The sequence below is a fragment of the Pinus tabuliformis genome, chromosome 2_2 (genome assembly GCF_031772625.1).
Source record: "Pinus tabuliformis cultivar Carrire ecotype Pingquan chromosome 2_2, CPIR1, whole genome shotgun sequence".
In the NCBI taxonomy this organism is placed as follows: Eukaryota; Viridiplantae; Streptophyta; class Pinopsida; order Pinales; family Pinaceae; genus Pinus; species Pinus tabuliformis.
In genome coordinates, this window is record NC_142300.1 from 1045473158 (window position 1) to 1045488394 (window position 15237).

General features: G+C 35.4%; 2 protein-coding genes across 2 annotated transcripts in view; both read left to right on the plus strand.

Annotated features, from left to right (window-relative positions):
• The first annotated feature begins 2993 nt into the window (after window positions 1-2993).
• Window positions 2994-6549, plus strand: LOC149196947 (putative nucleoredoxin 1). The gene is made up of 4 exons (XM_089408504.1): window positions 2994-3320; window positions 3855-4002; window positions 4620-4767; window positions 6156-6549. Exons 1-4 carry the CDS (start codon window positions 2994-2996, stop codon window positions 6547-6549), a joined length of 1017 nt encoding a protein of 338 aa, XP_089264630.1.
• Window positions 6550-14567: 8018 nt separating this feature from the next.
• Window positions 14568-15237, plus strand: part of LOC149196948 (cysteine synthase-like) — a 108601-nt gene continuing 107931 nt past the window's right edge. Inside the window, exon 1 of the mRNA XM_089405691.1 lies at window positions 14568-15160. Coding sequence (XP_089261817.1) covers window positions 14891-15160 — 270 coding nt within the window. The 5' untranslated portion in view covers window positions 14568-14890. The remainder of the gene's footprint in view (window positions 15161-15237) is intronic.

Genomic DNA, 15237 nt, shown 5'->3' on the forward strand with positions numbered 1-15237 from the left:
CAACATAGATTCATAAACATTTAAAACAAATACATAAGAGTACTTATCTTATAGTTTTCCAGGGCAATTGGTTCTGGTACAAGGACTCTCCACCCAACCATAGATAATTATAGCTAGCTTACTTGCAGTTGTCAACACCGAGCTAGATTCCAGAGACCGAGGGGCTTACTTTAGGGATTAAAACACCAACTGCAGCTAAAATAAGCACTCTATAGGATCTCCTTTAGCAGTCAAGTAAACATAGGGAGTCCAGAGGCTAGTTGCCTCCACCCAAAAATGCCAAGGGCATCCATAGATTAAATCTCCACCATTAAACTAAAACCTAGTGGTTCCACCCTCTTTGGGGAATCCAAAACTCACTGTAATTTAAAAGTATGAAGGTTTAAGAGGTTCTCCCTCCAGGAATATAAGGATAGAGAAAGCCCATCTCCACCCTTTGGCTTTACAAGGACTCGAGAGGCATTGTTCCTCGCCAAGGAGAAACCATCTGCATACCAACCTTGCCAATCTAATTCAATTCAAATTTTTATCTTCTCTTCAACAATACTTGTTCTTCTCTTCCTCTCTTCTGCAGTGTTCTCTGTTGAATCCTGCTTGAATGGATCAATTTGCTTAAATGCATGAGTGAGAGATCCCCTGCCCTGAGGTCGAACCCCCTTCTTTTTTCCTATGTTGTTGTCTCTTTCTGCGTTGCATTTACTTCCCTATCCTTGTTGCCTTGTAAAGTCTAGTCTTCATAAATTTCTTGTCCTTTTTTTCCCTTGTTGCAGTTCTCAAGCAACATGGGCCTGTGTACTTCTCCTTGTAACCCATTTAATTCAAAAACCAATTCTTATTAAAAACATGTACCAACTAACCTTTAGTAGCTATTAAAAATAGTTCATATTTCCTACACAAGGAAACCTTACACATCCCAAGCAAGCCAATATTACGAATATAAAAATATAAAAAATAAATAAATATAAATATTGAATAATAAAAAATAATGATTATTCAAATAGTCATTAGTTAACTGAAAAGGCATGTCTAAAAGACATGCCCAATCATGAAAGGACACCTGCCTAGGTATATAAGCAGTTCCTCATTGTAACATTCAATCATCCTTGTACATTTCTTATATTAATAAAATATTATTTATAAATATATTTGAGTATTTTATATTAAAAGCACAACACTCTTAAGTTTTGTCTCTTCAATGGTATAAGAGCCATGCAAGCCTTTGGACGTTATCCGTTACACAATATTCCATTAAGTTTACGTCCTGAATTGATTGAGTAGTTAAGTGAAATTCAAGAATCGTTTCAACAATTAAAAAATCATGTGCATAAATTACAACATGTCTAAAGGAAGAATACATTGACATAAAAGGGACTAATGGTAAAGAATGTTTGAACCAAGGAAATGTTGTTGAACATGTTCCTCAAGGTGACATAGATAAGACCGTTGAAGAAGGTGATGAATCTACATAAATTATTCATGAAAAATCACTACATTTTGCATAAAATCAGAAAGAGGTTATGGAAATATGGATAATGAAAATGATAAAGATGACATTCCAAGCTTAGGAGAAACTATTAATGAACATGTTGATGACACTTTGATGGAGGTTGATATGCCAGATCTAGTGCAAAGTACAACAAATAGTAAGGTTGGGGATCATGTTGATGTTGAAACAGTTAACCAAAAGAATATTGGGTAACAAGAACAAATATAGGATTTGATGAGGGCTGAAATTGGCCAGTGTAATGTAGAGAAGCATGCTGAAAATGTTTCTTGCAAGAACATTATGTTAGTAGAAAAGCAAGGAATTTCATATTCCTAATTGGAGGAAGGTAATGAGCATGGTGGAGGGAAACATTTCATTGAGGCATCACCTGAGAGTCTTTCATAGACTTGTGATGATGAGCAAGAAAGAAATGGAGGTGTGGAAAGCATGCAGGACAGTGATAAAGATCTATAGGAAACTAGTGTGCCTTTACAAGAAAAGATCCATGCGCAGAAAAAAAAAAAAAAAAAAAGGACCAAAGACTGAAGGAAAGTGTTCAAGTGAGACTTTAATTAGAACTTGTAGTAAAAAGCATTATATTCAAGCGAAAAGGAGGGTTGCAAATTCTACCAAGTGTGCCATCGAGATGAAGATGAGGAAAAAGGAGGAAAGTAGTAAGCCAGTGTTTGAAAACAAGCAGAATGAAGTTGAAAAGCCACATATTTCTGCCACTGTTGGGTGGGAATTCTCTTGCATCCCAATGAATAAGAATTCAAAAGACAAGGTTCTAAAAAGAAAGCTTATGTATCAATTAGGAACATTTGTTAGACACTCCCAATTGATCAGTAGTGAAGAAGCAAAGGTGGATATCTTAAGAAATCGTTGAATTGAAAGAGAGATTGATTTTCCACATTATCAACCCTACACACCTTTTGCTAAAACCAAAACTACAAAAAACTTGATAAACAAGCCTCTTTTTTATTCCTCTAGCCAGAGGATTGGTACCTTGGGTGAGGCAGAAAGTGCAATATGTCATCAATGTCAGAAGAATGACAAAGTGAAGTTAGTTTGTTCTTTAAAATGCAAAAGAAAGTGTTACTCTTCTCCTGTATTGCTAACTGGTACCTTGAATATTCAAAAGTAGATATTGAAAAGGCTTGTCCATTTTGTCATGGGAATTGCAGTTGCAAGGCATGTTTACGTGGGAATGGCCAGGTACCAGTAGCAGAGCTTGTGGGGAAGACAATGTGTCTGTTTTTATCAAACCTCTATTGTGACTATCCTAGAGTTTTCATTTCAGACCTTGTGGAGATTTATAATAAGCTTTTGAGTAAAGGGGAGGCCTTTGAGATTGTGTTTCTCTTGTGTGATGACTCGAAGGGAGAATATAAAATGAGTTATGCAGAGATGCCATGGCTGGCTTTGCCATATGGAGACAAGATTGAAAGGAAATTGTCTCGCTACTTCAAAGTGAAGGGTATCCCAACCTTGGTTATTTTAGGTCTAGATGGGAAAATATTTACAAACTGATGTGGTGCCCTATATACGAGAATATGTAGACAAAGCTTACCCATTTACAAAAGAGTGGATGTATGAGCTTGAAGCTGAGGATAGAGTGAAACGAGAAGCACAAACCTTGGCATCACTCTTGGTTTTAGATGAGCGCAACTTTGTGATCAAACATGGAAGTGCCAAGGTCCTTGTATCTGAGCTTGTGGGCAAGACAATTGCCTTTTATTTCTCTACCCATGCTTGTGACTCTTGCGAAGAATTCACTGTAGAGCTTGTCGATGCATACAACAAACTAAAGGAAAGAGGAGAAGCATTTGAGATTGTTTTCATCTCCAGTGACAAAGATCAAGAGGCTTTTGAAAATTCCTACAAAAGCATGCCATGGTTGGATCTTCCATTTGGAGATAAAACTTAGAAGGATCTATTTTATCATTTCTGTGCCAGACACCTCGACCTCCCATAATTGGTTGTTGTTGTTCAAGATGGAAAAACTCTAACTGATCAAAGCGTGAGTGTAGTGAGGGCCCATGGAGTCGAGTCTTATCTCTTCACTGATTCTCATCTTGCAATAATCAGCGAGGAATTGAGAATAAGGGGGCACACACAATTGTGGAAGAAAATGTGAGAACCAGAGAAGAAGAAGAAGGAAAAGGAAGAAAGGCGGAAGAGGGAAATGAAAGAGCTTCTTAAGAAATCACCCAAGAAGTTAACATACAACCAATATGAACACCCCCTTGTATTGTCATGGATAGGTGCATTCAACAACTATGGTAGTTTCTCCGGGCATGGCAATGAGTGGTACTATTGTTACGAATTAGGTTGTTAGTACTATTTTCATGTGACTTGTGCTTTCAAGGATACACAGGATGTGAAGCAGGATGAGGGACAAGAAACACGGGGTGAGATTGATGACAGAGAGGGACATGACGAAGATGGTGAGATTAATGATGAAGATGTTTGTAATAGGGACGAAACAAAAACTCGAAATGATTGGGACTCGGAACGTCTGCCATAGTCGACTACCTCTGATTTATCATTGAAAGGTTCATCAGGTTTGTTATAAAGATGTGGAGATTTAGTGGAATTAATTTTATGAGTGAACATACAACAAAGGACACGACAATATGGATGTGTACGATGAACCTTGGGAAAACAATATATATATATATATATATAATATACATCAAAACCAAATAACTTTTATAATTGACATAACTTTGTAAATCTATTATTAAGTAACTTTATTAAAATTATAAAGTTATTTGTAATAAAAAATTTATAAAGTGATTTTAAATATAAATATTTAGAAATTAATATATATAATTAATTAAATTTTATAATAAATAAGTAAACCCAAAATTCCAAGGGAGTATCATTGATGAATTATACATGTCCCGATGACTGTCGAATTATACATGTCGAGATCACAAACTCAAGGTGAAGGAAATTGTCAGTGTTAAAGATTTAAGGACAAAGCTTTTTGAAGGAAGGGGCAATGTTACAAATATAAAATTATATAAAATAAATAAATATAAATAATGATTATTTAAATAGTCATTAGTTAACTGAAAAGGTGATGAATCTACAAAAATTATTCATGAATAATCATTACATTCTATAGAAAATCAGAAAGAGGTTATGCCAATTAAGGATAATGAAAATGATAAAGATGACATTCCAAGATTAGGAGAAATTGTTAAAGAATATGTTGCAGACGCTTCGATGGAGGTTGATATGCCAAATCCATTGCAAAGTACAAAAAAAATAAGGTTTGGGATCCTGTTGATGTTGAAACAATTAACCAAAAGAATATTGGGAAACTAAAACAAATATCATATTTGATGAGGGCTAAAATTGGTCAGTGTAATGTAGAGAAGCATGTTGAAAATGTTTCTTACAAGAACATTATGTTAGTAGAAAAGCAAGGAATTCTAGATTCCTCATTGGGGGAAGGTAATGAGCATGATGGAGGGAAACATTTCATTGAGGCATCATCTAAGATTCTTTCATAGACCTGTGATGATGAACAAGCAAAAAACGGTGGTGTGGAAAGCATGTAGGACAGTGATAAAGATATACAGGAAACTAGTGTGTCTTTACAAGAAAAGATCCATGCCCAGAAAGAAAATGGGCCAAAGACTGAAGGAAATTGTTCAGTTGAGAATTTAATTAGAACTTGTAGTAAAAATCATTATATTCAAGCGAAAAGGAGGGCTACAAATTTTGCGAAGCATGTCAGCAAGAAGATGATGAGGAAAAAGGAGGAAAGCAATGAGCCAATGTCTGAAAATAAGCAGAATGAAGTTGAAAAGCCACATATTTCTGCCACTACTAGTCGGGTGTTCTCAAGCATCCCAATGAATAAGAAATCAAAAGACAAGGTTCCAAAAAGCCAGCTTATGTGTCAGTCAAACACATCTATTCGACACTCCCAACTGATCAGTAGTGAAGAAGCCGAAGTGGATACCTTAAGAAACTGTGGAATTGAAAGAGAGATTGATTTTCCACAGTATCAATCCCACACAGCTTTTTCTAAAACCAAAACTGCAAAAAACTTGATAAACAAGCCTCTTTTTTATTCCTCTAGCAAGAGGACTGGTACCTTGGGTGAGGCAGAAAGTGGAATATGTCATAAATGTCAGAAGAATGACAAAGTGAAGTTAGTCTATTGTTTAAAATGCAAAAGAAAGTGTTACTGCTTCTCCTGTATTGTTAACTGGTACCCCGAATATTCAGAAGCATATATTGAAAAGGCTTGTCCATTTTGTCGTGGGAATTGGAGTTGCAAGGCATGTGTTGCATGGGAATGGTCAGGTACCAGTAGCAGAGCTTATGGGGAAGACAATGGGTCTATTTTTCTCAAGCCCCTATTGTGATTATCTTAGAGTTTTCATTTGAGACCTTGTGGAGATTTATAATAAGCCTTTGAGTAAAGGGGAGGCCTTTGAGATTGTGTTTCTCTCGCGTGGTGACTCGGAAGGAGAATATAAAATGAGTTATGCAGAGATGCCATGGTTGGCTTTGCCATATGGAGACAACACTGAAAGGAAATTGTCTCGCTACTTCCAAGTGAAGGGTATCCCAATCTTGGTTATTTTAGGTCTAGATGGGAAAACATTACAGATTGATGTGTTTCCCTATATACGAGAATATGCAGATGGAGCTCACCCATTTATGAAAGAGTGGAAGATGAGCTTGAAGTTGAGGATAGGGCGAAACGAGAAGCACAAACCCTGGCGTCACTCTTGGTTTCAGATGAGCACAACTTTGTGATCAAACGTGGAGGTTCCAAGGTCCTTGTATTTGAGCTTGTGGGCAAGACAGTTGCCTTTTATTTCTCTACCCATGCTTGCGACTCTTGTGAAGAATTCACTATAGAGCTTGTCGAGGCATACAACAAACTAAAGGAAAGGGAAGAAGCATTTGAGGTTGTTTTCATCTCCAATGACAAAGATCAAGAGGCTTTTGAAAATTCCTACAAAAGCATGCCATGGTTGGCTCTTCCATTTGGAGAAAACTTAAAAGGATCTCTTTTATCATTTTTGTGCTAGACACCTCGAGCTCCCATAATTGGTTGTTGTTGTTCAAGATGGAAAAACTCTAACCGATCAAGGCGTGAGTGTAGTGAGGGCCCATGGAGTCGAGGCTTATCCCTTCACTGATCCCCATCTTGCAATAATCGATGAGGAATTGAGAATAAGGGGTCACACACAATTGTGGAAGAAAATGCGAGAATCAGAGAAGAAGGAGAAGGAAAAGGAAGAAAGGCGGAAGAGGGAAATGAAAGAGCTTCTTAAGAAATCAGCCAAGAAGTTAACGGACAACCAACATGAACACCCCCTTGTATTATCACAGATAGGTGCATTTAACAACTGTGGTAGTTGCTCTGGGCATGGCAGTGAGTGGTACTATTGTTGAGAATTAGGTTGTCAGTATTATCTTCATGTGACTTGTGCTTTGAAGGATACACATGATGTGAAGTAGGACGAGGGACAAGAAACAAGGGGTGAGATTGATGATAGAGAGGGACATGATGGAGATGTTGAGATTCATGATGAAGATGTTTGTTACAGGGACAAAACAAAAACTCGAAGATGATTGGGACTCATAACGCCTGCCATAGTCGACTACCACTACTTTATCATGGAAGGTTCATTAGGTTTGTTGTCAAGATGTGGAGATTTAGTGGAATTAATTTTATGAGTGAACATACAACAAAGGACACGATCGTATGGATGTGTATGATGAATCTTGAGAAAACAATACACACACACACATCAAAACCAAATAACTTTTATAGATAACATAACTTTATAAATATATTATTAAGTAACTTTATTATAATTATAAAGTTATTTATAATAATAAAAATTGTAAATTGATTTTAGTTAATTAAATATAAATATATACAAATTAATATATATAATTAATTAAATTTTATAAAAAAAATAAATAATAAATAATTAAACCCAAAATTTGAAGGGAGTACCACTGAAGAATTATACATGTCCCGATGATTGACGAATTATACACGTTAAGATGACAAACAAAAGGTGAAGGAAATTGTGAGTGTTAACTCTTTGAAGATAAAGCTTTTTGAAGGAAGAGGCAATGTTACGAAAATAAAATTATATTAAATAAATAAATATACATAATGAATAATAAAAAATAATGATTATTTAAATAGTCATTAGTTAACTGAAAATGCATGTCTAAAAGACATGCCCAATCGTGAAAGGACACCTGCCTAGGTATATAAGTAAGTCCTCATTGTAACATTCGATCATCCTTGTACATTTCTTATATTAATAAAATATTATTTATAAATACATTTTAATATTTTATATTAAAAGCACAAACACTCTTAAGTTTTGTCGCTTCAACTACCTCCTCAGCCCTGGAATTCATGTCCCTTTGACTCAACCCATTTTAATATATTTTTTGTAAAAACATTTACATTGCATTTTCATTAAGAAACCTGGGTTGGGGTTGTCACAACAACGGTCTAAGCTAGGGAGAGTGAAGGGGAACCATCCGCCGTGTTGGTTTAGGGAGATGCAAAGCCCTAAAGCTGCATGCCCAAGAGGTTAGGAATTCAACGATTGGTAGCTTTGGTATGGTGTAAGTGAAACTCCATATCCAACACGTTGCCCTCCAACAACACATTGACGTCCTTCTGGTCCCTGAAGTGGCGGTCGAGGAGATTACACAATGCCCATAGGTGGTCTCCGGTGACCTAAAGCTCCTGAGCTTTCATGTCAACAACCATTTTGCGGTAGAAATGGGGGATATTGCTATCAAAATGCTCATCACCTTGTCCATGCCAGGGTAGGAGGGGAGGCCTACCCCTTCCCCTACCTCCTTTAGGGGGGCAACCTCGATCCCTCACAATGTCTGCACTTAGCTTTGTCTCAATGCCTGTCACCATAATTCCATCTCCGTCTGCAAGCTGCTATGGTAATGAAAGACTTGTGCTCTTGGAGCCAAGCCTTATAACGTGGTGCTCATCTTACTAGATGACATGACGAGTGTACCAAATCTCCATGAAACATAAACACAGAGGGAGGGTGGGCTTGCCATCGCATCCTTGTCTTAGACCCAACACACTGTGGAAGGTGTGCCAATAGCACCGCCCAATTCCCACGACATATGATCTATGGGTATCATTCATGAGGGCATTTATTGCCTCAGTTTTGCAATCCAACACCTGAATCTGAGGATAAAATAAAATTTAATTGTCTTTAAAAATAATTCAATTTGCTAAATGGTTTCTGAGTATTACTTAAATAATTCTTAAATTTAATACTATTACTACAACAAACTAAATCATTAATAACAATAACTTATTTAAGTAATATTCAATAAAATAAATTTTAAATATGCTACATGTTTTTTTAAATATAAATTTTAATTATCTTAAAAATAATTTAATTCTCACATAGTTATCTTAATATTTATTTAGATAATTTTTATATTTAACATTATTTTTATGATGATAATAATAATAATAGTAATAATCTAATTTGTGTAGGAGATTTTTTGTTAGTAGAATAAGGGATTAGACATTTACCTTCTTACAAAGATTTGACTATTAAAATCTACAAAGGCATATATTGTTTGTGTTTTTTAATTTAAACCTATATTTTTTCATGAAAAAACAAATATTTTCTGTATTCAAGCTTCTATGGTCCATAATGAATTAAAGAAACTCTTTCGGTAGAAATCACATGAGAGAATTTTTTGGCTGACGCGTTTCGAACCAACAAGTGTGGTTTATCATGAGGACCAGATGAAGAAGTAGACCATGGCAAAGGCTTAAATAGAGAGCAATGTAGAGACATAATAATTTCAAGTAACGACTATATTTGAACAATAATGTTTAAATTATAATATTAATTTATTAATATATTAAAAACAAATATTATTAAGTAACGACTATATTAAATGACTATTTTTTGGAAAAAATATTTAAATAATGATATTATTTCATTAATTTATTAAAAATATTATTAGGTAACGACTATATTAACAGTTAGTTTTTGAAAAATAATATTTAAATTAATTTATTAAAACCAAATATTACTAGTTCTTGAAAAATAATATTTAAATAATGATATTAGTTTATTAATTTATTAAAATATTAATATGTAACGACTATATTAAATGGCTAGTTTTTGAAAAATAATATTTAAATTAATTTATTAAAACCAAATATTACTAGTTTTTGAAAAATAATATTTAAACTGTGATATTAGTTTATTAATTTATTAAAAACAAATATTAATAAGTAACTGCTATTTCATATTTTTTTTTTAATCGGCTCGAAGAAAAAATCGAACTTTTTATTAAACAAAAATAAAAAGTTACATAGTATATGCAATAAAGCATTCATTTTAGCTGTATGATTGCAGATCATAGAGCCCACATGATGTAAAATATACAATCTTGCCAAAAAGAAAAAAAGCAAAATGAGCTGTTCCTGAAATCAGGAAAGCAAGAAGAAAAGAACCAAAACAGCTAGTTTTGAAAAATAATATTTAAACTATGAAATTAGTTTATTAATTTTTGAAAAAAAATATTAATAAGTAACTGTTTATATATAAATATATATATAATATAATTTTTATTTTTATTTTTATTTTTATTTTATTTTTTATTTTTTTTAGAGAAAAAATCGAACTTTTTATTAGACAAAAATAAAAAGCTAAAGCATTCATTTTAGCTGTATGATTGCAGATCATAGAGCCCACATGATGTAAAATATACAATCCTGCCAAAAAGAAAAAAAGCAAAATGGGTTGTTCCTGAAATCGGGAAAGCAAGAAGAAAAGAACCAAATAATCCAGTTGGCCTAAGCTTTCCTGCTCTTCTTCTTCTCCACTCTTCGCCAACCGTCAGTGTTGGGAGTGGAATCGATAGTGGCAAGCTAGTTTTCCATTGTGTTCGTTGGTTGTTCCTTGTCTGAGTCCGATCCTTCGGAGCCGTGAGTTCGTTTGATGCCACTTACTTCCAGTTGAAGTTCTTGTTCCTGTTCCAAATTGTTCTCTTTTTTCCTATTGTCCTGAATTTTTTGTTCATCTTCTTCTGCATTGTGTTCTACTTTCTCTGCTGTGGCTACCTTCATTACCGGAGTTTCTATATTTTGCCATCCTTTCGGCTTCCTTTGTTGCTGCTTACTCCTATTGGGGCTGGCACGTGGGCATGCACTGTGCAGGTGACCTGTTTGTTGACATCCACGACATCAAAATGTTGTGTTTTCATAGTCCAAGGGTTGTGTCCACTGTGTATTATTGAAATTCAGGATTATACTTTCTGGTAAGCCTTGGTTGAGGTCTAATTTAACACGTATTCTGGCAAAAGTAAATATTCCTTTTAGGTGTCTCTCTGCATTGTTCTTTATGTGTTTGCCCAAAGTATTTCCAATAGCAGTTAAAGCCTTTTGATGCCAAAAATGTAAAGGGAGGTTATGCAACCTAACCCAGACTGGCATCTTTGATACCACCATTGTATTGGCATCGAAATCTGGAAACCATGGGGTGATGAACAATCCAGCACTGCCTCAGAACCATGGCCCTTGGTTGAGGATTATGTCCATTTCCTCTTCTCTGTGAAATCTTACTATGAAAAACCCCTTGGGGTATAAGTAGATTTCGCATTTTTTTGTCCAGACTGTATGGATCCATTGATGCAATACGTCAAATCTGGGCCAAAAACCATTAAATCTGCAAATAACAACAGATGTGTGTAGATCTGAGTATATAGATTTTACCTCTGGTATATCGATGGTGAGAGATGGGCTCTCAAGTGTTTGATCTACAATGTAAGGCCCTAGGGGTTCAGTGGTTGCTGTGGGATTTGTATTCCCTTTGCCCTTGACTGCGTCCTTAAAAGACCCTGTGTTCTTCGAGCTAGTTCCATAACATCTCGCACCTCGTCGTAGTCTCATATTGAGTATGATTGTAGATCCTGGCTTGATATTGTAATCCTTCATGGTTCTGTAGTCCTGTAGCGATCTGCCCCCAGTTAATAGGTGTTGTTTCCCAGCCGGTAACCAATCTGAGTGGCAATGTTATTCTTCAAGTCTATAACACTATCATTATCATAAGTCCAGATCATGGTTTTTTTCCCCGTGGGCGATTTGACAAAGATTTGAAATCGATTGGGTATTATCCCATTGGAGCCAGAACTGGTAATCTAGGGCCGGGCACCAATCTAGAGGCCTTCCCTTTCTGCAAGAGTTCCTTCGACTGCGCCTACCCCAGTGGTCTTGCAGCGAACGGGTATGATCTTTACGATCAGAAACCTCTGCTTCCGGAATACGTATTCAGCCATCATCCAGAGATCCAATGCCTTGACTGCCTTTTGGTCTTCGTCGTGCTTCAATCCATCTGTCAAAATCCTGACTGGTTTCTCCAAATCTACAATGGCGATCCCCTCGACCCAAAAAAGAGTCTTTTTGATTGATTCCGCATCTTTCCTGTTGGCCAGATCCGAGCGAGACAACTCTGCAGCCGATCTAAGGAATAAGACCCGTCCTCGGCTCCATACCCTGGCTGTCGACAACTCTCCCTCATACCCTGTGCTGTTACAGCCTAGTTCTGCCTTGATCTCAAAATCGAGGCTGTGGTAATGCCATGCCTTGAGAAATCTAGCCACTTCTGGCCTGTAGAAAAAACGATCTGCGGCAGAAAAGTCAGATCTTATTCCAGGTTCAATCCATAGCACTGCCCGTGGGTTGTGAACAACTCTCCCTATTGCATGAGGGCTTCGATCTAATTCCGGGTAGTTCCCCTCCTCAGTTTGCAGAGTGTCGGCAGCAATGATCACAATTCTTGAAACCCTAGCCATGGCGCCTCCCTTCGAATTCCTCTTGTAAAACTTAATTGTTCTCCAAGTTCAGCTCAAGTAACTGCTATATTAAACAACTAGTTTTGAGAAATAATATTTAAAATAAATAAATAAATAAATAAATAAATAATCAAAGTCAAACTTTAAAGGAGGGGAGTCAAAAATTATAAAAACGAGGGAAGACCCTAATCGAGATAGGATCATTTGATAAATAAAATAACTAATGGAAATAAAATAAAATAAAAAAATAATTAATGGAAAAATAAATAAAATAAAACAAAAATATACACAAGTCAAAATAAATAAATAAATAAATATATATAATATAAATAAAATAAAAATAAATAAATAAAAACAGAAACATATATATATATATATCCAAAGAAAAAATAACCAATAAATAAAATGGGGTCAACAATAAAATATGGGCTAAGGCCCATTAAACAAATAACAAAAATTCTAAACGCAGTTAAGAACGAATAGGATGATAAAATACATAAAAAACACGAAGGATCAAGAAAATACTCTCTAATGAAGAATAAATCAACAACAAATACTATAAAAAGGATGCTAATACCTACATAGATAAACAAACAAACAAAATAAATCCCAAAATTTTATTTTTTAATAAAATTTTAAAAACTCATATTACTTAAATAATATACTAAATATTTTTGAAATTTAAATAAATAATTTGTATAATCTATTTTTAAAGCTTTAAAAGTGACATTGGAGTCCAACAAGATTGTATTTATCCCGTGTTCTTTTTGGTTTATATATTTATAAATTGGAAGAGTGGCTAAATCTACAAGGTGGGGATGGTGTTCAGTTGGGGGTGCTTGTGATAAAACTTCTTTTATATGCTAATGACATTGTATTGATTGCTAAATCGGCCCAAGGATTGCAAATGCACCTATATGACCTTGAGCATTTTTCTAAAGTAGCGGGGATGCAAGTCAATACTAGCAAGACCAAAATAATGATTTTCTCAAATAAAAGGAAGCAAAGCGAGCATACGTTCTTCTTTGAAGGCAACATTCTTGAAGAAGTAAATCAATACAAGTACCTCGAGATTGATTTCAACAATAAGTGTAATTGGGAGGACTGCAAAAAGGAGAATTTTAGGAGGGTGGAAAGCACTATATGCTCTTCAAAAAAGATGTAGAGAGGTAGAGTTATGAGATTGGAAAATGATTCAAGTGTTTTTTGGGCTCCTAGTTTGTCCAGTGATATTATATAGGTGTGAATTGTGGGCTAGCAACATCCTTATCTCAAAATGGAGGCAAATTGAGAAAATCCAAAAACTCTTGATCATGAGCAAGTTTAAAATAAAAAGTTTGGTTCCTTACGAGATAATGTTGAGTGGAACAGGAGTAGCTCCCATCGAAGCAATTGCTATGGTGCGTCTCATAAGGCATCTAAAAGGAATTGAGCAAATGGGAGAAGGTAGATGGCCTAAAGTTATCTTCAATGAAGGCATGAGTGAAAGAAAGAAATCATGGATGAGACAAAACAACAAATGGATGCAAAAATGAAATATTTACCTCAATGTCTGTCCCACAAGTAACAACGAGTTAAATATTTTGTTATGGAGGAGTTTCGTAAGTGTATATGGGGAAAAGAGTTGGGTAGAAAGAAGTACTATGTTCAGGGATTCAATCCCGCTTGTGATCTCCAGCAAAAAGAGTACATTGAAGGTAGCATTCCATGGAGAGCAAAGAACTAACTTGCATCAACTTCGGTGTGAAACGGGTCACTGGAAAAGACCTAAAGAAGCTTGGGAAGAACGGGTGTGTACTTTTTGCACATATAGGCCAGTGAAATCCGGAAAACCTTTCATTTTGGAATGTGATGCTTTCAGAGACATCAAAAAGAGTTACAACAGTTTGTTAACATGGATTCCTTGGCATTGTTTTTCAGTGAGGGGACTATTAAAATGTTGGTTTGACTCATCATCAATTTGAGTAATAAAAAGATTGAAGATCCCATAAACTATTTTTAATCTCGTAAATGTTAAAAATTTCATTTATCCATATATCAACTATCACAATAAATTTATTTTAAATTCACCAAAAAAAATCCATATAATTATTTTTCCCAATAACATAAATTTATTTCTATTCAATCTTTTTAAATAATCAAAATTTGTATATCAAATATAATGTTATTAAAATGTAAATAAATATATTCCGTTGTTTGCCTGAATTCTGAATTCAGGATATGCCAACCCGCCCTAATCAGCTTTTGTCCGCCTGAATTCTGAATTCAAGAAATGCCAACCCAGCCTTATCAGCTTTTGTCCGCAAATAAAACCCGATTGATTGATGAATATGTTAGTATAGTAGGGTTACAACTATAAACGGAATCTCGCCATATGAGTAATGATTAATCTCGCGAAATAAAAAAGAACGGTTTCCTCTCACGATCTCATCTCCAAGTCAACCACAAGCTCAGCATTGATCGGTTACCGTAGGCTCGTATTTTAGCATGCACAAATAGGATACTACAGAAAGAAGTTTGGGACCGGAGACATAGAGTGAGCAAATGACGACGATGAGCATGCAAACCCAATTTCAGTCCATTACTTCAGTCAGGCTTGGCCTTGGGATAGCCGAAGCTGCCCCAATTTCTAAGCGCAGCCCTATTGTTAACGGCTATCCAACCTACAAACCGGAGGCCAGGAAACAGCTGAGGCTGAAGGCAGCAGTGGGTGAAAATGGGAGGAAAAGGTTCACTATCCTGTGCAAGGCGGTTTCTTCTGTGGAACCTCAGATTGATGTGCAACCCCTCAATATTGCAGAAGATGTTACTCAGGTATGCAATTATGCCTCCTGATATTTTCATCTGATAAAAATAAGATACAATACCATCCTCTGCCTTCCACACATTGG